This window comes from Python bivittatus, unplaced genomic scaffold (genome assembly GCF_059951505.1).
Source record: "Python bivittatus isolate LINGU-HERP-01145 unplaced genomic scaffold, Pbiv_v1 ctg000080_np1212, whole genome shotgun sequence".
Classification (NCBI taxonomy): domain Eukaryota; kingdom Metazoa; phylum Chordata; class Lepidosauria; order Squamata; family Pythonidae; genus Python; species Python bivittatus.
This window is the reverse complement of record NW_028277035.1, coordinates 9,360,584-9,387,390: the sequence shown is the minus strand read 5'-3', so window position 1 is coordinate 9,387,390 and position 26,807 is coordinate 9,360,584. Positions and strand designations below refer to the sequence as shown.

At 38.9% G+C, this 26,807-nt stretch overlaps 1 protein-coding gene across 2 annotated transcripts; it reads left to right on the top strand.

Annotated features, from left to right (window-relative positions):
* The first annotated feature begins 5,859 nt into the window (after positions 1–5,859).
* On the top strand, positions 5,860–16,049 carry LOC103067414 (cytochrome P450 2B4-like). 2 transcript variants are annotated; one of them, XM_025174694.2, is made up of 9 exons: positions 5,860–6,152; positions 7,023–7,185; positions 8,259–8,408; positions 9,670–9,830; positions 10,780–10,956; positions 13,391–13,529; positions 14,532–14,719; positions 15,010–15,151; positions 15,285–16,049. In XM_025174694.2, exons 1-9 carry the CDS (start codon positions 5,979–5,981, stop codon positions 15,470–15,472), a joined length of 1,482 nt encoding a protein of 493 aa, XP_025030462.1. In that variant the 5' UTR covers positions 5,860–5,978; the 3' UTR covers positions 15,473–16,049. The 2 variants fall into 2 exon arrangements, with proteins under 2 accessions (XP_025030462.1, XP_025030461.1); XM_025174693.2 differs by having other exon boundaries at positions 13,388–13,529.
* Positions 16,050–26,807: the final 10,758 nt, after the last annotated feature.

Here is a 26,807-nt window from a genome sequence, read left to right as displayed (position 1 = left end):
AACCATATTTTGTAATTCAGTAATTGCTTGGGGTGTGGAGAGAAGTTCTTCATAGGAAAGGGCCAAAGTCCCAAAGACTTGGCCTATGAATTATGTAGATCATATAAGAGGAAATCTGGCTGCCACTTCAAGACACCTTGAGGTCACAATGGAATAATTTTTAACTGCAGCAGGTTATTGTAAGTTTCAGTTCAATGGTTGGAACAAGTTGAGCCATGTAAATGAAACAACCATCATATCCAGAGAGCACAACCAATAGTTTTGATCCAATCCAGATATTAAAGATAGGCCCATGCTTCCCAGTAAGCGGAAAGAGGAATTAAATAAAAACCTAGTTAATTAGGCTATGAAACTTTTTTTTTTTTTTTTGGTGAAATTATTCTAAAGCACATTTGAAATATACCCTGGGTTTCTCACAGAGAAATTTTCAGCATGTTGAAGCAAAGCTTCAATATAATTTTATATTCACATGAGCCACACTAGGCACACTAAAATTAGGTTCCAGTACACTCCATACCCATCCTAATTAGAGGGATGTGGATTACAGTATGTTGGCTTTCCCTGTCCTCTCTGAATTAGAAAATCTAGTTTGCATAGTATAGCAGGAGCTGCTCAGGTTAAAACTGAGATTTGGTTCTGGTTGATACATACTGGGCAAAATAATCATATTGTTCCTACCATTAGCAGGGAATGTTGGTGCCTCTGGGGGCCATCATGTGGAAAATTTCAGTTTGGAATTAAGATGAATAGATGATAAGGAGCATGAATGAATGAATGAATGAAATGGAAGACACTAAAATATATGTGTTGTTTGTACAACCAAAAGAAAGATGAAGGATATAATAATCTGTGATGATGATCTGATTTTGTGGAGTAGAAGAATAAATACATGGAAGTGCAGGTGGAGATTTAAATATGAGAGAAAAGGTTTAATTATGAGTGAAAAAGCTAAAATGTATCAGAAATAAAGTGGGAGAATGACTTACCAGTTTCTGCTGAGCTCATGATTTGGTCATCGATAACACATTCTTCAAGGAGCCAAAATATCCCCTATATACATAAATATTCCTAGAGCAAACAGAAATCAAACTGACTATATTATTGGTATAAGAATGTGGAGGAGCTCATTTATAACCACAAAGATGTGGCCAGGGGCTGACAGTGAAACAAATCATGAATTGCTGATGTGCAAGTTCCAAGTCAAGCTAAAGCAGAAGAACAAAGTCATCCATGCTGGGTAATTGAGAAAGGCAAAGAATATGAAAAAGAAGTCAGGATGTGATTCACTGATTATAGAAAGATATTTGACTCTGTCAACCATGTCAGGCTGCGGAATGTGCTAAGGAAAATGGGCACGGGACAGGGAGCCACAGTTCAGATACATACGGTGAAACATACAATGCATTGAGGGAGACTGGATGGGAAGAAGATGTGTGTGGCTTTAAAACTGGAGGAAGAAACATCAATAACAAGTGTTATGCTAATGATACTACTCACGTAACTGAAAATCCAAGTGATCTGACAGCTTCAGTAATGAAAGTCAAGGAGTACAGTGAAAAAAAATGGCATTAAGATTAAATATAAAGAAGACCAAAGTAAACTATCATATTTTGGACACATTATGTGAAGATTCAGCTCCCTTGAGGAGTCCATATTGTGGGAAAATGAAAGGAAAGAGAAAAAGAAGGTGCCATGATCATGACAACAATTATTGACGACTGAGAGTCCTAAAAGGCCAGGCTCTATCTCAAGATAGAGCACACTACAGAATGATTCTATCCATGGGGTCTCCTCTGGCTATAATGTAACCATAGGAAAGAGATGCCATTTCTATCAGAATAGGGAATAGCAGATTTTGTGACTTATGATGCTGATAGAGGAAACAGAGGACATGCGGATGTCCTGCTACACTTTTGACGCCAGGATGACAGGTGAGTCTGTTTAGTTCATCTTAAAAGCTGTTCTCTGCTCTTCCCCTGCCCTTGTCAGAACATCAGTGCAGTGCAGCAAGGCCTCTTTGCTTTCCCCACAGCAGAAGGAACCCTCCCCAGCTCCACGGGATAACCTTTGACCAAAAGACAAGCAGACTAGTAAGCAAGGAAACTTGACCATCTAACGCAGGGTTCCTCAACCTTAGCAACTTTAAGATGGGTAGACTTCAACTCCCAGAATTCCCCAGCCCAGGGAATTCTGGGAGTTGAAGTCCACCCATCTTAAAGTTGCTAAGGTTGAGGAACCTTGATCTAGCGGTTGAGCTATTAGCAGGTTGTGGGGGAGTTGGTTAGATGAAGAGAATTAACCACTGGCTCATTTTGAGTCAAACTGAGGAGGAATACCTCAGCCCCTCATTCATCCTTTGATGAATGAGGGGCTGGAAATTTTCCCAGTTACCTACTGCACAATTTATTGCACTGGGGTAATTGAATTTTGGATGGTATTTTGAATGACTTCCCGAGGAACTGAAGAAAAAGAGCTGTGCACTTCCACAATTAACATTTTAGACACAAGCCGTTCTTTTAGCACACCCTTTCTTGTGTATTTCAAGGGTATCCTTGAGCAAGACTTGTGTCTCCAAGTGGCACAATCCAAGACACATTTACTCAGAAGTAAGTTCTGTTAGTTTCCAAAGGGTGTCCTCTGGAGTAAGTATTGCAAAGAGGCTTTTCCACAACTGCTTTGTGAGATGATCAGTTGGGTGCAGTTCTCTCTGATTAGAAGCTTTCTGTCAACATTTTCCCCTGCCTTTTCCCTCACCAGGAAGCTTTTCACTGGGGGGTGGTCCCTGGCTTATCAGCTATCCACCTCACTTAACTGGGCAAGGTAGCTGGCATTTGTCTATGTAACCCCTATGGCTGGTGTGGGTGCTGTTGGTATAAGTCCTAATAAAAGATTGGCATAGAACAAAAGAATCCCTATCTTTGTTGCTGTTGCTCTTGCTGCTGCTGCTGCCATGACCCCTCCTGAACCTTCTGATCTGCCCCATTGTGGCTGCTTGCAAAACCTGGACTGGATCATTTCCAAAGCCTGTCCAGTTACAAGCCTGTTGAAAGTCTGAACTGGAGTGCAAAATGTTGGAATACTACATCAAGGTCGTAGGAAGAGAAGCCCCTCTTGAGGTTATCAAAAACTCATGCTCAAGCCTCCACTCCAAAAGGAAAGAAGATATTTACTAAAGAAATATAATATGTAGCAGCATAGAAATGCTGATGTCTCTTCATCCAGATTTCTACCTCATTTTTTCTGGAAGCATTCAGATAATAGTGGAAAGAATGAGAGTAATTAATGAAGAGAGCTCACTGATTTAGAGTTTCTTGTGGCACTGAACAGCAAATTTTCTGCTGAGTTTCTTTTGCTCACAAGTTTCAGTAATATGGTAAGAGAATGCTTCAAAAACTCCCAGAAAGTTCTTCCATTATTGTGGACCATCTGAAGCTTCCAAGCATTTTGTAAAAGCAGTCCTCTCTTAAATGTGCTATTGTTGACTTGTGGAGGAAATTAAAGTTTATGCTACTATGGCCAAATTGGTTAACTCCAGAAGAACTGGGGTCCTTGGCTTATGTGTGCAAAAGCCAGCACCAAAACCTGGGCAATACCCAAACAGTGAATGTGGCTATCTGAGATACAGGTGAGTTTGGCCTCTTCCAAAGCATGCAGTCCTGGAGGGCTGCTGCTTTCTCATTTATTGAGCAGGTTTTCATCTTTATCCTTCCCCTGGCAGTGAAGAGGCTGTCACCAGAGAGTTTGTTTCTTGATGATCTTCTGGAAACAATAACCATTGTCTTGTAATCTCCTTAATTTAAGGAAGCTTCTACTTTTCTTTGACATTTGAATTGGAAGGTGTCACTTGTTTTTCTCTTTCCATGTTAAAATGAAATCTGAATTATTTTTATTGTTGTTGTTGTTATAATAATTATTATTTTGCTGTCTTCTATTTCAAAGATGTGTTGATTTTCCCAGAACCATATAATGGCATGTCTACATTTCTGTGAATTTACAGTTTGTGTTAAATGTTACTCAATCCGTGCTCATCTTCACTTCCCCAAAGCTGGCCAATAGTTGGAAGACCTACTCCAGTGACCATGACTTAAGAGCAATCCTGGCATTCTTCTTTTCAGAAAGCTAGAATAAAATAAAAATGCTGATATTCCCCTCATGTGTTTATCTGCATGGATGTGCTTGAATTTCTTTAATGGCTTCTAAAAGTCCTGAAAAAACAGCATGGCATGAGGGGGCACTGACAGGGAAAAGTGTAAACCTATCTGCTTCCCATGGCAAGAAGTCAGGGTTTCAATAGCTTGATTTACACAGATGCCTTGCTTTTCCAAATGCCAACATCTTACTAACCTGGAGTGGGGTGGGCAGTAAGTGAGAGTTATAAAGGTGTTCTAAAGAAATCAAACAGAAATATCAGGATAGAACAGGCAAAAACAATTGTGGAAAGGGAGTCCCAAGCAATGAAGGGCTTTATAGAGGATAACAGACATGCTGAATTGTACCTAGAAACCATGTGGTCACCAATACAGCTTGCACAGTAGGAGTGTTCACTCATAATTACTCATGCAGCTGCATTCTGGACCACCTGTTGTGTTTGAGTAGTCTTCAAGGGAAAGCCATATATAGATAGATAGATAGAGAGAGAGAGAGAGAGAGAGAGAGAGAGAGAGAGACTATTATAGTAGTCCAGATGAGACTCCAGGAATTCTGGATGAGAATCCTCTTAAAAATCAGTATTCAAATCAGTTTCTACTCAACCATGTTCATAGTACTGACCTAGTTCTCTGGAGAAAGCTCTAATGCTGGAAAAGTTGGAAGGAAAGAGAAGAGGATGACGAGCAGCAAGATGGATGTACTTGGTTACAGGAACGACGAGTGTACCATTGGAAGACCTGAAAGACCAGGTTAGGGACAGATCATCATGGAGAAAATCTATCTGTGTGGTCACTAAGAGTCAACAATGACTTGATGACACATAATCATAATCAAATCATAGTACTGAACATGGGGGTTTATCAAGCTGGAAAGGAAAATAGGCAAAAGTTGTAATTTGGATGGAATGTCATATTAATTGTTCTCTCGTTTTCTGCCATGAACTCAGCAAAGAAGAGACAATGTTTAGAATGAGCTGTAGTGTAAAGGAATTTTCATTGCATTTAACACCAATTTGGACAACTCCAAGATCACAGATGCACTTAAATAAGAAGAAAAAGAAGTAGATTTTATTGAAAGTCCTTACCCTTCCACTTGCAAGGAGAACCTCGGTAACCTTGCAAAGGGCACTGCAGGGGTAGTCCTTGGGGTTCACAAGTGAGTCTCACTGCCCTATTCATGGAATTAGGTTTTATAGGTTAGAAATATTAAAACTATGTGACCCAGCGGCATGTTTTTTTTCCCAATTGGTATTTACAATTCAACATTACCTAGCTTATGAATCTAAATTCTGTTATTGCTACTCACTGTATCAGAGATGTTTGAATTTCCCACTGCCATTCCCTCTGGGATTAGTTATTTCCACTCCCAGATTTAAAATGGGATTTAAATTGACTAGTGGATGAGCTTTTAATGTTAAATGGCACAATTAAGATCACTGCACGATTTTTGTGGTTTAAAGTTTTCCTATGCTATAGGTGGCCACCAATTTTTTTCTGAAAGGGCCCTTACCTTGAATGTTACATAAAAGGCAAATGTCTCAGTTTTGAACCCAGCCTACATGCACTACATATCTCCCCCCCCCCAAAAAACACAGAAACACTAACTTATTTGTGCCCACAGTCAGAGGTTATGGATGTTGATAAGTAACTTTCCTATACTAATAGAGGGGAAAGGACAAATGGAGCAGAAAGCAAACAAGGAGATGTGCAAAGGTTAGAGGAAATCTGGAACTTAGGTTTGGTTTGTTCTCCAGTGGGCCTCCTTCTTTCAATCTTGTCTCATTTAAACAGTTTCTTGGATTTTTGAAGAGGAAAATAACTCAGAGAAGGATGGAGCTGACATGGGCAGGAGCTCTGCTTCTCCTCTCTATACTTATTACCCTTTTCTCTTCCTTCCAAATGTACAAGAAAAAAGGGCAGTTGCCCCCAGGACCTACTCCGTGGCCTTTTCTGGGGAACCTTTTGCAGCGAGATGTACTACCTCTGAGCAAATCCTATAAAAAGGTACGATTGCTTTGACGTCTATCTAGATTACTTCCTTTCCTTAATTTTAGTAGTTTGAAGTTTTGTTTTTTTTTTTAACTCAGTGTTCATGTATATTTTCAGCAGGAATTTTAGCTTAGAGTTGCCTTGTGGCAGCCTGATAAAAACAATGGAGGCTATTAAGTTCATTACAAGAAATAATAAGTAGTAACAAGATCAGACCACCTTTATTCTGATTGATTATATCCATCTCAGTCTTGGTCTTGCTCACAAACCCACAGCCTATATTATTCTATCATTTCTCTCATTCATTAATTTATGCTGTTGAGTTTTTATTTTTCATACATTCCATATTGAATCTTCCCTATCACATGGTGGTCACCATATGGGCCCATAAATATTGACCTCCAGTGCCCATCAAACTGTTGGTCAATTGTGGATTTCATATAAATCTGTATAACAAACTGAAGAAAGAATAGATTAGACTATCGGTCTTATAGTTGTGCTACTTGTAAAATTCCTTGTTAGTGGTAAGAACGGTATTGTTGAGCTTTGGTACTTTTGGCTAGTATGTCACAAATGCAACCAAAGCTTAGTTTTATCATGAGCAGTGCATGCTATTCCATGCAAGCTAGGATCTTTAATCCAGAGATGACCATAAGTCAACATATTATTAGCCATATCCCACAAACTAGGGGGCGTGTACAATGTACTGGTACCTAATCATATTTGTGTACCCTGTGGATATTAAGAGTTATTGGAGCTTTCCTTGAACATTCTGAAGGTTTCTCTGTAATAATCTAAAAAGTATTTCAAACATGCTTTGGAATAACGTCGCAAAAAACTTGTAATCACCTAATTAACTAGGTTTTCATTTAATTCTACCCTTAGCTGATTGGAAAATATGGTTCTATCTTTACCATCTGGATTGGATCAAAACCACAGGTTGTGCTCTGTGGATATGAGATGATAAAAGATGCTTTGGTAGATCATGCGGAAGAATTCAGTGGACGTATTATTACACCCATGACCAAGCGAATATTCCGTGATCATGGTTGGTTCTCTTGCATTTCCTGATTTGTTCTTGTTTTTCTTTAAGCTGCTACATGCATTTTAAATTCTGCCATTAAGGCATAGAGAAAGATGATTTTGCAGAAATGTTAATTTGGTCATGACTGTGGGAGAGAGAAGAAAACATTTCTATACCATCTTTCCTTTCACTGCACTGGTCCATTATGGAGTCTGATAAGGTTCATTTACACACACACACACACACTGTATATGTATGTATGCATGCATGCAAAGGATAAAACATCTCATCTCTACATTGGTCCTTTGGAAATAGACACAGAAGTCTTTTTCAAAACGACTCCTTTGGTTGATGCCATCTGGAATAATGTTCAAAATTAATTTCATATACTGTACCTTCCAAAGGAAATATTTTCTCTTAGCCAATGAATGTCTCTACTGCACAAAAACACTGCACAAAAACACATTTTGAAGTGAGTCTAATTTTCTTCCACTCACTGAAAATTGCATCTCAGTACAGAGCTGTCTCTAAGTCCAGTATACAGATTTCTGTGTCTACATCTTAGTTACAGAAACTTGTGTCATGATTTCCACAACCTTATTCATTCTCCTCTTGATATGAGAGCAGTCAGGGGTGGTAAGATGCCCGGGCCTGGGTCCCTGGATGTGCAAAGGGTCCCATCTCCTGGGTGTGCTAATGACTAAGAAAATGTATTCTTCTTGGCTGCTATGTGTTTTACGTTGTATAACTGTTATTGTAATTGTTTTATTTTTATTTTTAATATTGCCTGCTGCCCAGAATAAATTGTTGAGATGGGTGACTATATAAATTCAGAATGAATGAATGAATGAATGAAATGGAGGCTGTGTGGTTTGGTCAATCAGTATTTCAAGCCCCAAATTGTGTTTACTTTCAAAGTGGGGAGGGAAGCTCTTGTGATCCATAATTTATTGCAACGCAGTGACCTGTTTCAGCTATCAATGAGGCAAAGATCTGAAGAAGGAAAGTGCCTGAAACCATCATTTACTGTATATCTCCTCCACAAAAGCTGAAAAATGACTGACATTGTGATCTCTTCCCTGTGTCTTTGGTTTCAGGTATGAATACCTCCGATCAGAACAGATGGAAGGAGATGCGACGGTTCACACTGACCACCTTGCGAGATTTTGGGATGGGGAAGAAAAGAATGTCCGAGAGGGTGCAGGAGGAAGCCCTTTGTCTAGCGGAGGAAGTGGGCAGCATACAAGGTCCTCCAAAGAAACCGAAAGTAGTTCTCCTGCAGAAGAATAATTTCATTTTTAAAAAGAAGTGGAAAGGGGTTTTGTGTTCTATGAGGTTACAGGAGAACTAGATTCTAAACTGAAACACAAATCCTTCTGCACTTAAGTGCACAAAACAAAGAAAAAGAAAGATAGTGACAAGTGTCCCCCGCACCTCATGTTTTTTTCACAGTGGTGTTCAGAAGCACAAACAGAAATACACCTAGGAAATACAAACAGCTTTCTAGCTGCTTCCCCCTCTTTTCTATCCATTGTCAGCCCTTGGCTTCATAAAATTACAAACATGCCCAGAAGTAGTGAAATTTTAGTGTGGCTGCAGTAACTGAGAGATCAGAAATACCAGGAAGTTGTTTCAGGGGGCAATTATAATTTTTAAACCATGGTTATGTTTAATCAGGTTTGAATATAATGCTAAATTACACATCAGGCAAATTCAGCAGGCAGCAAAACACTTTGTGGGTAAATGAGGTAGGTAAACTAAGGGAAGTAAGGAAAATGTGGGTAAGAACAGGCCGCATGAGGGATGCAGATCTGGAAGGCAACATGGATTTGAATAAAAAGGCCACAAACAGAATCCATTCAGAGGGTTGTGGCACCTTCGAAAACCATCTTTGATACACAAGTCTGTTCTGGAAGGAGATAGGAAAAGAAATATAAAAAAAGTGTGGTTTTTGTTTTTATAAAAAAGCGTTGGATAGATAAGAAGGAGAGAGGAATGGAAGGAATGGAAGCTCAATTAAAACTGGAAAGAGGAGCAGAAAATTCAGAGAGGTAAAGAAGAATTGGGTTGGTCAAAGGAAAGGAAAACAAAACAAAAAACAAAACAGCCATGACCAGAAGGAGGCAGCTGGAGGAGCCCCAGGCAATGAGAAAATAATTCTAGACAGCAGAAGCCAGCAATAAGTTTGTGAACAAACTGGTGGAAACATAGTCTAGGTTTTCATATATTTAATATATATTTGAACATATATTTAATGGATTCCAGAGTAATTAACCATCTGGACCTCCTCATTCTAGAAAGATCATGGACGCATTACTGAGGATTTTGCTTACAGAGGTTATAGGATTTTAAATTGTATTCATATTCAGTTCTTGCAACAGATGGAGAATAATCATGCAGACTTGGGTGACCTGAAACCTTTTTGTTCTAGGTTTGTAATGAGATTTGCAGAAGGAAAGATCTGCATTCTCTGCTCTCACTCACAGAGTTTTGTGGCCTTTCTTGCAGGGCAACCTTTTGACCCAAGAAGAAGATTTACAAGTGCTGTTTCTAATGTGATCTGTGCAGTCGTCTTTGGCCATCGGTTTGATTACAAAGATCAAACCTTCATGGAAAATCAAAAGATTATGGAATCTCAATTCGGTTTCTTTAGTAGTTTCTTAGGAATGGTATGTTAACTCATCTTCGTTGCTCCTCCTGTCTTGAAGCTTCATTTTTACTAGCAGGGGTGCACATGTTCAAGCCAGAAATGTGAACACTAGAGGTGATGAGCTACCAAGCTCGAGAAACCAAATCTAGACATAGAGTGAGGCGGAGCCATCCAAACACCAGCTGATTCCCAGTTCACCTCTCCTGGCTGGGCTTACAAGGTCCATTTTTCTGGTCATCAGAGCAATAACTCCTTTGGGCCTTGACCTGCTTGTTTCTAGTACTCACTTCTTGACTTGCCAGGGAGATCCAAACATGGAATTTCACTGGAGGGGCTAATGCCTTTTAATGTTAATGTATCACTGCTATTCTCTCCATGCTATGAGCTTTGTGATATGAAAACAATAGCAGTATTCCATACAAACCCAAAAGCTATATTATAGATTCTTTGTAAGAAGCTCATTGCCACACATATGATAAATAATATTGGCAATAGCAATTATCATGTTGAATTATTGACATGTGTCTCTCTCTTCAACTTGTTTCCAAGCAGCTCTGTTACGCTTGCACTAATAACCACACTCTATCTTCCCCATTTCAAAGACTATGAGCAGTTACACTATTATCCATTAATATGAGAGATTATGGGTAGGGTGGGAAAACAGTGGGTGAATCGACTGACAACTCAGCCCAAGTAAGGAGACATCTGGGGAAAAGTTTTTCAATGAGACTTTGCTTTAATTAACTCACTATAAATATAAATTCCTATTACAGTTTCCCAGATTCTCTGTTTATTTGAGACTACCGTTACAGATACTTTTGTGAAATCCAGTTCTTGCCTTCTTGGCCTTGGCACTTATTTGAGGCTTGACAACTAGCAATATGACTGTAAAAGTTAACTTCTGAATATTTGGAGCATTAAGACTCCACCATAAAAAGGTATAATATTTAACATGAACTTTGCTACAGCTGTATAATACTTTTCCGAAAATAATGGAACACTTTCCTGGGCAACACACCAAGATTTTTGCTGATACTAAAAAACTCTGCGACTTTATCCATGAGAAAGTGGATTTCCACCGGAAGACATTGGATCCTCAGAATCCCCGTGACTATATTGACTGTTTTCTTATCAAGTCAGAGAAGGTATGCATATATATTATTTCTGCATAAATATAATGAGTATTCCCTGATATGCATCTAAGATGAAACTAGTTCATCTAATATGAACTAATATAAAACTATTTACTCTTCACATTCTATCTTTGCTCTTGGACAACTCTCACGTGGCCAGTTCTTGGTATATATTTTTCTTCTGGCTATAGTTGCTGTAGCTAAAAATAGATATACTATTCTCCAGATAGGCTGAGCATGAGAAATCTCCATTTGGTATTCTTTATTCACAAATCAAAGTAAAAGGAGCACACTTTCTTAAAATAAGGCTGCTATATTTACAGTATGTAAGATCTTATTTTTTAAAAAATGAGTGTGTATAGAATTTTGTTTTCCATTCTAATTCACTCTTTACAGGACATTTCTTTAGACTCACAATAGATCGTATGCACAGGATCCAAGGGCAATTTCCTGGAATGATCTTATACAAGCAATTTCTGTTATCATTAGTCCCTCAGATAAAACATCCAAGCTTCTATGATCAGATTTAATTCTGTTTTCTAAGCATATACCTTAGGAACTGCTTTAGCCCAGCTCTAAATAACAACCCAAGTAAAAATCAGAATATCCATTCTCTTAGTCTGGCCATTCCTTGTAGTAAATATTTGGTTGGAGGACCACCTCATGATACTGTATGGACTAGCTGCTTCTTCCTCTGTATCAAATACTAAACCCAGAGACACCTTAGAAAATAGGATCTTTTCTATATATTCTCTTTTTTAAAAAATAATCTTATTAAGAATTATAAATGAAAAGAATAAAAGTCAATACAAATTACAAAAAATACAAACAGAAAAACACACACAAATAAAAGAAAAGGGGAGGGGGGAGTGTAGAAAAGAAAAAAGAGGGAAGAAGAAAATAAAAAAAAAGAAAAAGTAACTAACCCCTTCACCCCAGCAGGTAAAAATAATTTTAATAGCTTATCACCATCTCTGAGTAAAACCTAATTTCTCTTCTCCCCATAACTCATATCTTAAGTAACAAACAAACAAAATCCAAATGCTTCATCAACCATTCTTTGTCAGCAAAAGTCCAGTACAGGCAGCCAGATATAACTATTTTCCTCTTTTAGCCCTGATCAAACAAGCCAAGCTTATAAACGTTCCCTGAATTTTTAAAATTATTCTTTAACCCCCTCAAAAAAAAAAAAATTAAAAAAAAGTCCCAGAGGTAATTTGCTGGTCATCTGTGTATCCAAACAAAAATTCTTCAGGACTTTAACAGATTTCTTTCTTTTCTTTCTTTCTTTCTCATGTCCATAAGATAAAGTTTATCCTTTTGCTTGCTGCTTCTAAAAAAGTCTTCTGAAACCTTAGCAGAGCTCTTTTGTATATCCAGAAGAAAAAAAATTATCCAAATCTGTTTCCTGGTTTGGTATCTGTTCATCTCCTTTACAGAATAAATCATCCATCAAATCCCTTTGCATTACATTTAAGTCCTCCTTCAAATTAAACATCATTACAACTTGTTCTTGTTTTACAACTTCATTAAAACATGTTCTGCCCAGTTTCTCAAGCAGTTGATCCATTCTATCCAGTAACTTGGCTGAGAGGCATTTAAATGGTTGCACTGAGAATTTCTGCTCCATTTTCTTTGTCCTCTGGCTCCCTGTAATGTCCAACCTTCAAGGTCTCTTTATCATAAAGAAACAAAAGCAGTCGTCATTTTCCCATAAGAAGATATCTCCTAATAAATTCAAAACTATAATTCCAAATTTCTCTGACCCTTAATCCATTATTAACTTTCCAAAATCCATATACTAAGCACCCTTTTGCTTCATAGTCCTCCCCACTCCAAAATCATATATTTTCAGAATGTTTAAGATCAAATTTAGACCATCGTTTTTTAAGGAGGTGGAGACTCACCTGATAAATACAGTACCACCTTGCGAGTCCAAAGGATCTTAACCTCTCCAAAATATAACACATGAAAAAATTCAAAAAAGTGATTAAGATATAAAGCTTGGCTGAGCTTTGTGTCCATAAGACTGCTTTGTGAGTGTCAGCTTGATGTAACCCCGAATCCCAGCCACTTCACTCCTAAGGTGACCATAAAACGATAATTTCCACGGTCTACTCATGAGTAGCAGCTCTCTGGAGTCACATGGATGATTTCAACAATCTCTCCTTTGATCCAGAGAGATTACGCCAGCCTGGATCCAGCATCCAGCCGCGATTTCCGTCACAAAAGCTGTCTTTCTAATCAGCAAACCAGTAAGACATCAGCTTGCCACGGTGCTCACAGGAAGTGTCCAGATCTTTTCTATATACCCTAAAGGCATTCTGACTGAATTAAGTTTCCTTTAACTGGAAGAATCATTACAAAGAACTTCATGAACTACGGTACTTGAATTCCAAGTAAAATTCTTTATTCTTTCCTTTTCCCTCTGTTTTTTCCTCAGCAGCAGAACTCATCTGAGATTATCTACATTCCTGAAAACCTTGTGCATTCTGTGCTTGAACTCTTTTTTGCTGGGACAGTAAGCATAAGCAACACTTTGCTCTTAAGCTTCCTTGTGGTGGCCAAGTTGACGCACGTTCAAGGTACAGAAATGAACACAAAAACAGAAAGGTTACAGGTCTCTTAGGGCTTCCATAATTAATCCTCAAAATACTGTTGAGTAAAGTTCAAGTCATTGCAGTTGCATTTATTCAAATTTCTTGGAACCATTATGGAAGTGCTTTGCCACTGTCTTCTTCCTGAATGTTTTTATTTTTGTTGTTGTTGTTTTAAATTATGCAGTCTAGCTAACATGCCCTGGGAACAAATGGGTCCTCCACCAAGTCTTCCAGAAAATGAGATTTCGTGGGGATTTTGAAGAAGCAGCTACTGACAGACCATTCTAGGGAAATTATATCCATTGTATCATGAAGAGGCAGAAATGATTGAATGCTTTAACAACAATCTCCTTCTCCTTCTCCTTCTCCTTCTCCTTCTCCTTCTCCTTCTCCTTCTCCTTCTCCTTCTCCTTCTCCTTCTCCTTCTCCTTCTCCTTCTCCTTCTCCTTCTCCTTCTTTTATACAGGGACACAGGGAGCAGCCAACTGCGTTAATTTAGTACTTGCTTTATGGGATTCTAGTATCACTGTCAGTGGTTATATGATGAATGAGCCAATTTATTATTGAAAATCTCTTGCAGATAATATCTACTGTCCTAGCCTTAACAAGGACTGTATGCATATAATAATGGTTTAGGCAATTAATATAAATTAATCTATTCACTGCATTTTTGGGTGGAGACTATAATCTTCAGAAACTCCATATGGAAATGCTTGATGTTTGCTGGCTCTCAGCATGTCTAGTAAGGCACAAAGACATAGAAAAACAATATGAATCACATCTTTTTGGATTAGAAAAATTGAAGTGGTCTTCACTGGGAAATGACTTCTGAGGAGGAGGAGGAGGAGGAGGAGGAGGAGGAGGAGGAGGAGCCATTGTCCTGTCTAGGAGTGTCTTCTCTGTATGTGCTTTGAAAAACATGTTTCTATCCAAGCGGTAGCTGACTGCAGGTGCTCAGCATGTCTTCTCAATATTTTTTTCTCACAGCTAAGGTGCAACAGGAGATTGACGAGGTGGTGGGTGCAAACCGCACTCCAAGCATGGAAGACCGGTTGAAGATGCCTTTCACAAATGCCATTATCCATGAGGTTCAACGGTATCGGAAAGGGAGCCTTGAGAACTTTCCACGGGCAACAACATGTGACACAACATTCCGTGGTTACAACTTTCCCAAGGTGTGGTGAAAGAACTGTTTATCAAGATTTTGGGGGGTGAGAAAGAAAGGATGACTTACAGATATATCCCCAGATCCTTCATATCCAAGGCAATTGGAATAAAAAAGCAGTTCAGAGAAATATCTATTAAGGCAGGGACTGCCCCTTCCTCTCCTTCCCTCCATGTTCACAGAGTGCTTGCAGAGTGCTCCCCACTGACCTGTTTTTATTTGAGGCAAGTGAGAACTGGATGCTCTTTCTGCTCTGTATGAACAACAACTAATGCAATCTGTTTCTTCCTCTCCCTCTAGTACACGGCTGTTTCTACAATGCTCACCTCTGCACATTTTGACCCTCTCCACTGGGAGACTCCAGAGAGGTTCAATCCAGATCATTTTTTGGATGAAAAGGGCCAGTTCAGGAAAAGAGATGCTTTCATGCCATTCTCAGCAGGTAGAGTCCTCTGGAAGGCATTGGATGTGTTTTAAAGTAACATGCTTACTTATTCCATGCTATTCTTTTATCAGTGACAATTCCAGCAAGTGTACTTCCTAAATAAGCTTTGTTTTCTTCTTTGTTATTGCAGGGAAGCGGGCCTGTCCGGGGGAGGCCCTGGCTCAGATGGAGCTCTTCCTGTTCTTCAGCACTCTGCTCCAGAAATTCACCTTCCATCTTGTTGGGGACACTAAAGACATGGATATAACGTCTTTGTACATGGACTTCAGAAATAAGAATCAATACCCCCTTATACGAGTGGTTAAACGTTCAGCATGAACACTAATCAAGAGAAGGAAGGAAGGGGAGGTTTTGAAAAAAAATCTCAGCTGCAATTTTTTAGAAAGTATTTGGGGATATTAAGGAATTTTGAGTGAAACAGATCTAAAATACTTTCCCTTTCAAATATTCCTACTTAGTAAAGGCATATTCACTGTACATAAAAGACACTCTTCTGGCATTCATGAGAATTTATTATAGCATGCTGGGTTTTAGGAAGCATTTACCTAGAGAGAAGAGATACTCCAGGGGCCTCATTTAGCTGCACAGAAAAGATCTGATAACATTACAGATACTTTAACACAGGAACAATATGACTGTGGTGTGTGATATTGCATACAATTTGGCATTAAGGCCATGCAGTGCTTCAAATTCAGTTTCCAACAAGATGCTTCAGAGTACAAAGGACTATGGTGATAGCACCTCTCTGTAGAACCTTAAAGCAGCTTTGTCTTTTTCTAGGATGACCCTGAGCCTTCGATCTATAAATGGGAAAAAATGGGAGAAACAGTTGATGCTTTCAATATATTTTCTCTGAATTATAGACTTCCAAATGAAATATAGAATTCCAAATGTATTTTAGTCTCAAAATATGTATTCTGTATGTGGGGTGTGTGTGTGTCTGTGTGTCTGTGTGTGTGTATGTCAATGGACACAAGTAGGTTTGCATGTCTCTGTACACTGTATCGGGAGGTGTTGATGAGTCCCCTCATTGGAGTTCACAGTGACCCAAAGGTAGATTTACTGAAGTCCCCACGTGTGAAAGAACTTGTCCTTGTAGCACAGGTGACATGGAGACCATCCTTCATGTGCTTTTATACTGCCCCTGTTAGCAGGGAAGTTGGCAAACCTTTATTCTCCCATTACTGATTAATTTTACAAGTAAAAATGAATATTTCTTCACTGATTTTCTTCTACCAGTCAAGAAACCTTTTATCACGTATAACACTGCCAGTTTTTGCACTGCAGCAATTAAAATACATAAACAGATAATTACAAGGACAGGGCACGGGCAAACGCATTGAAAGTCCTTTTCTTTTAATCACTGTCATAATTACTGATAAACTTTCTCAATCTGAGGTCAACCCTCTTAATTTAGACTTATAATAGCTTATTTTTTTAATTAACCAAACAAGTCTTATTGATCCTGTGGAAGTTCAATTGCTTTTCTTAAAATTTGTTGGGAGATTATTCGATTATATTTTTTTCTTAACATAGTAATATTTTATTACACCCCTAATTTAATTTTAAATGTCAGTCAGTCAATCTTTATTGATTAGCCTTCTGGCCATTTCAATTTCATAAAAACAATCTAATACCATATTAAATATAAAATCCAATATACAGTTAAAATTATAATTATAGAACCAGGAACTGTCTTAACTCAGTTCATCATCTTTACAATTTATGACATTGGCTGCTCTAAATTCCTCTCTAATTTTTATCGCCTTATTAATGAACTTAGTGATACTCCTAACCACATGTTGATTGTAGCCTGACAATAATCGGTCCAATATAAAATCACAGGATATATAAGGTCTAACTGTAATATACTGCTTTATATACTTCTGTCTTATTTGTTCATACAGATGACATTCAAAAATTATATGGACTAAATTTTCCACTCTACTTTTACCACAAAAACAAAGTCTCTCCTGATATGGTATGCCTGCGTACCGGCCCGTTACTTCCTGAGTTTCCAGCTGGTTAAATCTTAATCGTGTAAAGATTTTGCGATACATTAAGGGCGTTGGGACTGTCAAATACCTTCCTATACCAAAAATAGTCTTATTTCTGGCTAAGCCAACCGACTTCGTAGCAGATAAGATTTCAATATCTTGTTGAGCACTAATATCTTGTGCTCTTTGTCTAATGATTTTAACTGCCTGGTCTCCAAGGGGTTGAAGTAAAAGGGGGGAGAGGCCCATAGTTGTTGTAGCTTTATACAAAAGTCCAACCCAATTGGTGATCTCAGGAGCTGACAATTGTTCTAAAAAGCATTGTTTTGGCAGTCTAAACTCCTCCATCTCAATCAATCGTCTCCAATATTTTACTACTTTTAATAGGGCAGATACACTTAATGGGAAAATACCTGTTTCTGCCCTAATGGCGCTGGCTGGAACCGTTGGTCCAACCAGAAGAATTCTTCTTAAAAATTTGTTTTGTGGTATTTCTAAGGACGGGGTTACCAAAGAACCCCAAATTTCAGCTCCATAGGTTAACAATGGGATGATCTTGGCTCTATATACCCTAAGCACTGGAAGTATTGTTGTTGGAGTTGAATAAGACATAAGTTTATACAACGCTGCTATACGTTGTGTATTTTAAATGTTTCAGTAAATTTAACTTTTATCAGTATTTATCACTGATATCTTATTTTAGTTTATTCTTATTTTAATATCTTAAGGATTGCACTTCTACCTTTTATTCTAGATATCTATTTAATCTTTTCTCAGTTCTTTATATTTTGCATTTTTAATTTCTGTTTTATTAATCACTGGTCAATCTCTGTAACAAACTTGACTGACTAAATTTGATTTTTGAACATTTTTTCTGCCTCAGTGAATCAAGTTATGCCCTCCTCAATAGGCCCTATTGCAATTTCAGTGACTCTAACTGGGAAATTCAATATTTATAAATCATCCAGTGCTAAATGGCATTTGAATATTTCTCTTCTAAGTATTCTATTTTTGTAGAACAAATTAAGAAGGAAATGTGTGCTTTTTTGTTTCAAATGAATCAGAGTTCCATCAATACATTAATTCTCTGGGATGTGTTCAAGGCATTGATCTGGGCATCTATATTGCTTTTTCCTCAGCAAAAGAGACTCAGAGACTCTAATCTTATAAATTGGGAAAGGTGGCTAAAAAAATCATTTTTGTTATGTGCTGGAAGCCCACAGATGAAACATATTACATTGAGCTACTACACTCAGAACAAGTTGACTATTCCTTGAAATATATTGACCAGAAATACTGGGAGAGATCAGAGAGAAACCAGGAGACAAAGCTGTAAAGTTACCAGCTTATTATTTGAAATAACAGAAATAATGACATTCTGTATCTGGAATTCAAGCAAATGAATGAACAGTTACTTAATAAGACAGTATTTATCAATCATTAGTTTTATGATTTTTATATTCAGCTATATCAGTTGGGAACTTCTGTAACTGAACAGCAAAGTATCAATTTTCTGGGAAACATTGAAATGGGAGATCTCTTGGGAAAATAACAATAAACTGATACAAACATTAGCATTATAATTAATTACAAAGATATGTCAATCAGTGAAATCTGGGAAAGCCCATGGACCAGATGAATTTCCAGTTGAATGATATAGAACATTCATGGATTATTGGTGCCTGTGTTATTAGAGATCCATAGCCAATCATTTAATCTTTCTATATTTCCTTTATCATTTGTGAGGCTTATATTGCAGTAATATTAAATCTTGAGAAAGACCCTGCAAGACGTGCATGTTATAGACCAATATCTTTGCTTAATCTGGAAACCAAAATATTAACTTCAGCACCAGCCAGGAGGCTTCAGAAAGCAATACCTTCTGCTGTATAATTCACCCATCTCAATCTGGATTTAGAATAAATAGACAAGCATCTGACAAGGTCTGTTGGGTAACTGATATTTTGGATATTGCAGCAGTTAAATTGGAATCAGCTGCCAAATATACATGGCTGCAATTTCAGTAGATATAACTCAGGGGTTAAAACTCCCATTAAGTCTTTGGGGTGAGACCAAAATGAATATTACATCAAGATTAAGGTACATTTTAAGAGGAATTCTAATGTTCCCTATTAATGAGAAAGTTTTTTTTTTTTTAATATTTTTTTATTTTTACAACAAACACAAAACATACATGAACAAACAAAAACATAGAAAGGCATAAAAAAAGCATCTTCCATTTTATACCGTGTGTCAACCAGTTACCAACTCGTTGGTGCCCCTTTCATAATCTTAAATTCTCATATCATCTATTCAAAATATACTTGTATACTTATCAATTAACAATTATTAATCATTCATAGCTAATCTATAGAATCATTTTTTACAAGAAATTTTAACTTTCAATAGGATTAGTAATACATTTTCATCTATCGATTATATGTGTATATATATAATAATTAATATCAAATTTCTATTATAAAATTTCCTAATCCATTACATTACTATATTTTCTCAGTGTCATATAAAATTACTTATCTTCTTACTCTAATTTCAAATCTCAGTTTAACTCATCTCTGCACATTTCATAATTTTCAATAACTTCCTCCTGCATAAGTACTTTTTAATTTTTCCAATTCTTAAAAGTTACAGTTCTAACCAGTATCAGTTACAATATCAGTTACAGTTCTAACCGGGTTACAGTTCTAACCAGATTCTTCACTACATGTTTCAACAAAAATGTCTCTAGTTTAAAATCTATATGTTACTATATTCAACCATGTATAAATTTTAGTCTAATCTCTTGAAACATTTACAATCAAATACAATTTTTAACTATATATCTCAGATTTATACTTTATTCCAGCACTTGCATAATTTTGAGTTCACCCTTTTCATTCAATATCCCAAAATATCTAGCTGTTTATTCCTTTTTCTATATTATTGGGTAAGAGAAAGCAATAATAAATGTCCTTTCAAACATTCTGCTTTTTGAAGCTTCTGTCAGTTCCATCATTGTTGTATTCCCCTCGTTTTTTCTTTAAGCATCTGAAGTAGTTTCTTTCAATATTGTTTTACTTCTTCTTTTTGTGCATTCTCTTAGTACGATTTTCCATTATAATCTTGTATAATCTTTTTCTCACCCTCAGTGCCAAGAACAAGTCTGTCCCTCTTCATTTATCAGTTGATTAACCCTTTTAATTCTCAGTTTATAAGCCTCACAATAATTCTGTTTAATGTTTTTGATTTCTTGTACTATTTCTTCCTTTTCCATTGATCCCGTTTTATGTTTAATTAAGTCCATTTTAGCTTTAATTTCTTTTTTTCTTTTTTTTTTGCGGGAATTTCTGCAGCTCTTCTTCCAGTTTTTTATAGTCATCCTCAATAGTTTAAAGATCTTTTTCTGCATTGTGTTTCTCGTATAGTTTATTATCTTGATAAACCTTCATTGAGTCAAAGGATTCTTTATCTTTGTTCTTGCCAAAAATAAGAAAAAAAAAAAGCAAGAGGAGAAAAAAAAAAAAGAAGAGGAGGGAAAAGACTAAGTCTCTTTAAAAAAAAATCCAACTGAGGGGGGAATGGAGAGCAAAGCAGAGCTTCTAGCAGAAAGAAGAGCTACTGCCACTAATCAGGGCTCTTGTGACTAGCTCAAACTTTCCATCTTGATATTTTCAAAATCGCTTTCAACTCCACTTTCTTGTTTATAGTTACGGATGGCACCTGTATAAACATGCACATCCCACTATCTTTTTAGAAAGCACAGGGTCCTTGAGCATGCGTCACAATAGAAGAAAAAAAGCACTATGTCGAGCCTCTAGATGGCAGTGCAACTTTGTTTCATTTACTTTCTCTTAACTCCACTTTCCCCATTTCAAAATCAAAAAGTATAAATTTCTTATAACAATAAAGAAATCTTAGAAAAAAGGCTTAAGATAAAGAGTTATTGAGTATTAAAAAGAAAAAGCCAATCCAGTTAAAAATATATTTTTTTAAGAGAAAAACATCTTGCCAATTCCACTAAAAAGGGAAAGTTGAAAAAAAAAAATGTCCCCCCTTTTTTTATAAGGCTCAATCTCGCCGCTTAATCCACTTTTCTTCACTTTTAAAAATCTCTTTAAGTTACTTAAGGTGTTCTCTAAGAATAGTTGAATAGTAAAAGTCCATCTCACCCAGTTGACACCCCTCTCTTCCTTCTTCCTTTGGAGCTGTCCCGGCTTTCGCAGCCATTTTGGCTGCCTCTCCTCCGCCGGCTTCAAGAGCTTCTCCCGGGATCAATCTGGGACTTGCGGCATCCCTGAGATCCGCGGGACGTGCCCTTTGCGATCACCATCTCTACGGGACGGCTTAGGTCCATCGGGACCGTCCAGGGGAGGAGATATCGGCTGCGATCCTGGGAGCCCAGGATCGCCCGCCGTATCGCCGCGACGCCAGCTCCCTTTTAATGAGAAAGTTTTTATGGCAGGCTAAAGCCTCTTGAATATCCTTAGTCAAACTGGGGTTACGTTACAATGAAGGTGGCTTCAACCCACCAGTTTTTCAACTATAATATCAATTTTTGTTTGGAAGGAGACTTCTTATGAATATCTCCCTCTTTGGATCTGAAATCTTGGCAAGTTTTATGGTCTGGGTACATTAAACAGGGATCCTGGTTTTCAGCTTTGAAAACTGATAAACACATTTAGTTATTAATACTTAAGAAGTTACATTTTGATCCTGAATCACTTGATGAAGTTGTGGAATAACCCAAGCTTGAAAATAGTAAGGAAGATGTTTTACTGGAATTACTGGGCTAAACAACAGCACTTTAATCAGTTTGTTTCTATTGTTTTACAGAGTTTGAGAAGTTGTGTGTTGAATATTACTTTCTATAATATTTGCTTATCAATATATACAGCTGAATTGGTTGTCTTTTTTTGGGTGGGGGGGGTCATGGCCTGTAGGTGAATAGGTGGTGACTGGGCTCACTGTTTTTAGAGGGTTTTAGTATGTTGTTGGGAGCATGTCAATGTTGGAGGTCTGTCCTACCAGTGTGGAGGGGCACCAGCAGTTGTGTGGATGGTACCGCAGGTCCCCAGGGGACATGTGAGAAGGAGTAGCAGCCAAGGAACAGCAGAGCTCTGCCCCAGCTTACCTCAGGGGCGATGGACAGGCAGAGTGGCAGCAGGATGCAGTGTCTTGGGTTCAGGATTGCAGAAGGCTGTAGCTGGCTGTCAGTGGGGCTGCAGGCCAGCTAACTTTGGTGCAGCTGACTGGTGGTGTTTGGCCAGTAGGCACTAGGGACAGGACAGCAGTTGGCTGGGCCAGTCAACTGCAGCGAGAGGGCTGTGGCTATGGTGCCCTGGGAGTAGGAGTCCTTGGTTGAATGGAGGACTTGGATACTCAGGTAGATGGTCGTAGTGGGAGCAGGAGAACTAACTTGTGTCCTGTGACTGCCTCATGACCACCCACGTGATTCAGCAGCCATCTTGGCAGCTTCTCTTTTCCTCGCTTTGGGACTCATGATCTACATGGTCTTGACAGCTTCTCTTTTCCTCTTTCTGGGACTCAAGATTTGGATGGTCTGTCATGATTCCAATGTGGCAGCTGGTGGCCAGAAGATCTAGGTTGATCTAGACTGGTGAGGACATTCTTTTCCTTTGAACTGTGGTTTGGAGTAGGGATTGGATGTGACTGGACTCATCTACTGCCCTTGGTTGAGAGACAAGGTGGTGGTGACTTTTGGCCTATGGGATATGAGGCTTCCCTAGCAGCCCAGGTAAGAGCAGGATGGCTAGGGAGAAGACAGAATAGGTTTGATGGTGCAGGCGAGGGAGTAAGAGGCACTGCTCAGTGTAAATGCTAAGTGGCTTCAGAAAAGCCAGTAGCCAGGGGGAGGCTTATCCACCACTGCTGTTTGTGTTTGGGAGTGGGAGGGGAGGAGGAGGAGGAGGAGGAGGAGGAGGAGGAGGACAATGTGAGGTGGAGAGAACAGGGGAGGGCATTGCAGTGGTTATGGGAATGGGGAATATGGCAAAAGACAGGGGGCAGGAGACTTGGTGAAGGTAGTCTCACTGTTTACAACTGATATTGTGTTCTGGCCCCTGTGATCCTGGTCTTCAGTAGCTCTGGACTCCAGCTGTTACTATATAATACCAGGTCAAATCTGGGGGGGGGGGGTGGCAGTTGGGAATCTCTGGCAGTTTTTTTAGGAGTGCTATCCCAGACATAGCTGGATGTGAGACTCTCTTTGTGAGGCAGGGCCATAGGGATCAGCTGGGGTTGCTGCTTGCTTACCTTCCTCCCTGTAGTGTAGCAGTGACCCTGCCTGAGCTTCTTGACTCTGTGGAAGAGTTGGCGATGGTTATGGTTTTGGGGAACTTCAATCTGTCTTCTCTGGGCCAGGGATTAGAGGTGGCTCAGAAGCTCATGGCCACCGTGGCAACTATGGACCTGATCCAAGTTGTTAAGGACCCAATCCACAATGGAGGTTGCACATAGGTCCTGTTTTTTGTCTCAGGGCAGTGGCATAGTGATTTTAGCTTGGATGTTAAATCAGTCCCTTGCCATGGATGGATCATAGCCTTTTGGCTCTATACGGAGATGGGGCCTATTTGATCAGCCTGCCACAGTTGACTGATGGAGTTGAGTTTCAGAAGGAACTTGTGGAATGAAGAATTGGAATATCCAATTTCAGAGAATCAATGGGTCCAAATGTGAAGAAATGTAAAATAGACTTCTTAGGATTTCAAAATAGAATTCATTCATCAGAAAATATTATTTTATGTTTATTGGATCCCTCAAAGACTGTTTCAAATGGAAGAGCATTCGATTCTTTGTGCTGGCACCCTAAGAACTTTAAAATGGTTTGCATCAAATGAGTTTGTCCTCAGATCTGAGACCAACTGTATGACAGCACGGTAAGGCCCATATGGTGAACCATTGGGGGTCTCAATCTCCCCTCCCAGAAGCCTCTCAGTCTACACACAATATGGCCACACATCTGCCTTGGTGTAGGCACTTGGTAGTTAACTGCTGATGCCCCTGATCTGCTGTGATCCTCTCTAAATTCTTTGAGCCAGAAGCTGAAGAGGCAGAAATGGGCTGTTGATTTGAGGAGTTGGCCAGCAATTAGCCACCTGAAGCGGTTCCAGAAGAAAATGATCCCAAGCTCTGTGTGTGTGCGCGCGCGTGCACATGCGTTTGTATCTGACTCAGATCATGAGGGGGCAGATCCTGGTGAGCATAAAGCCCAAGAACATGCTGGCAGCTACAGGGCACAGCAAAGGTGATCAGCATGCCTAATTGAGAAGAAAGGCAGCAATGCCCCTAATTTAGCCGGGCCACCAATTTGGGCTATAGAAGATCAGATTCCAGGTCTTTGCTCCTCTGCTGGAAACAACTCTCTGACTCCAGAGCTGCCTTCCTGTGGCTCTTGTTCCTAGCCCTGCATTTGGATCCTAGTCTTGACATTTGGATCAGCTGGTGGAATTTGATGGTGTTAGAATTCTTGATATTCTCAGCCAAAGCCAATAGGTGATTCTATTTTTGTCTCCTGGGCAAGAAAGGACATCATTTTTTCAGCCTTTGCTTCCCAACAGGCAGTTAGCACTGTCCCCACTGAAGCAAGACCATAGTTTTTCTTTCCCAGAATTAAGAGAGTACTCACAATTTCCATCCCTAACGTTTGGGTGCCTGTCACATTAAAAGTATTTTTTCCAGTTCTTCTTCTTTTTTTAATATAATGGCTGTACTTAACAATAATATTTCACAGATTCAAATCAGTACAGTGCTTTTTTCTTAATGTCTTCTCCTCTGCAATTTTGGAGGGAAGGTATAGTAATATCCTTTTTGCAGAGCAGACCTGCCTGTGTCACATGGAGGAGACCCCTCTGGCCCACATATTTTTTGGATGTTCCTTCTACAGCACCCTGAACCCTACCCTTATAATTTCACTTACTAATAGTAGCCCCACTAGCTCTGAGGATGAGTATGTTTGTTTCCTACAACTGGATAAAAACTTTAATATCTGGAGAAGAGTTGTGAAATTCCTTCAGTTGCCATTGCTTGATGCAGAAAATAATTCCCTTAACTAACCCTCCTAATATAAAATTCTTGTTTTCTTGTTTAAAATACTTTTTATGTTGTCCTATGTCTTAGGTCTTGTGGTACTTTAACCATCAATTTGAAAGAAAGAAAGAAAGAAAGAAAGAAAGAAAGAAAGAAAGAAAGAAAGAAAGAAAGAAAGAGAGAGAGAGAGAGAGAAAGAGAAAAAGAGAAAAAGCAAGCAAGCACAGGGACTTCCTCAGCAGCTTCATATTAAGTATATAAGCCTTTTAGGTATTTTTATTCACAAAGACCCCTTCATGGATCACTGCCTTGTCGTGGCGAAGGGGCTTGCGTAACTCAGTGAAGCCATGAGCTATACCGTGCAGGGCCACCCAAGACGGACAGGTCATGACAGAGAGTTCTGACAAAATGTGGTCCACTGGAGAAGGAAATGGCAACCCACTCCAGTATCCTTGCCAAGAAAACCCCATGGACAATGTTAAAAGGCTAAAAGATATGACGCCGGAAGATGAGCCCCTCAGGTCGGAAGGTGTCCAATATGCTACTGGGGAAGAGTGGAGGGCATTTCCAAGTAGCTCCAGAAAGAGCGAAGCGGCTGGGCCAAAGCCGAAAGGACGTTCAGCTGTGGATGTATCTGGAAGCGAAAAGAAGGTCCGATGCTGTAAAGAACAATATTGTATAGGTACCTGGAATGTAAGATCTATGAACCAAGGCAAGCTGGACGTGGTCAAACATGAGATGACAAGATTGAACATTGACATCTTGGGAATCAGCGAACTGAAATGGACGGGAATGGGTGAATTTAATTCGGGTGACCATTATATCTACTACTGTGGGCAAGAAACTCTTAGAAGAAATGGAGTTGCACTCATAGTCAATAAGAGAGTGGGAAAGGCAGTAATGGGGTACAACCTCAAAAACGACAGAATGATCTCAGTGCGTATCCAAGGCAAACCATTCAACATCACAGTCATCCAAGTCTATGCCCCAACCACTGATGCTGAAGAAGCTGAAGTTGACCGCTTCTATGAAGACCTACAACACCTTCTAGAACTAGCACCAAAAAGATGTCCTTTTCATCATAGGGGATTGGAATGCTAAAGTAGGAAGTCAAGGAGTAATCGGAATAACAGGCAAGTTTGGCCTTGGAGTACAAAATGAAGCAGGGCAAAGGCTAATAGAGTTCTGTCAAGAGAACAAGCTAGTCATAGCAAACACTCTTTTCCAACAACACAAGAGACGACTCTACACATGGACATCACCAGATGGTCAATACCGAAACCAGATTGATTATATACTTTGCAGCCAAAGATGGAGAAGCTCTATACAGACAGCAAAAACAAGACCAGGAGCTGACTGTGGCTCAGATCATAAGCTTCTTACTGCAAAATTTAGGCTTAAATTGAAGAATGTAGGGAAAACCACTAGACCACTCAGGTATGACTTAGATCATATTCCTTGTGAGTACACAGTGAAGGTGATGAATAGATTTAGAGGATTAGATTTGGTAGACAGAGTGCCTGAAGAACTATGGACGGAGGTCCGTAATATTGTACAGGAGGCAGCAACTAAAACCATCCCAAAGAAAAAGAAATGCAAGAAAGCAAAAT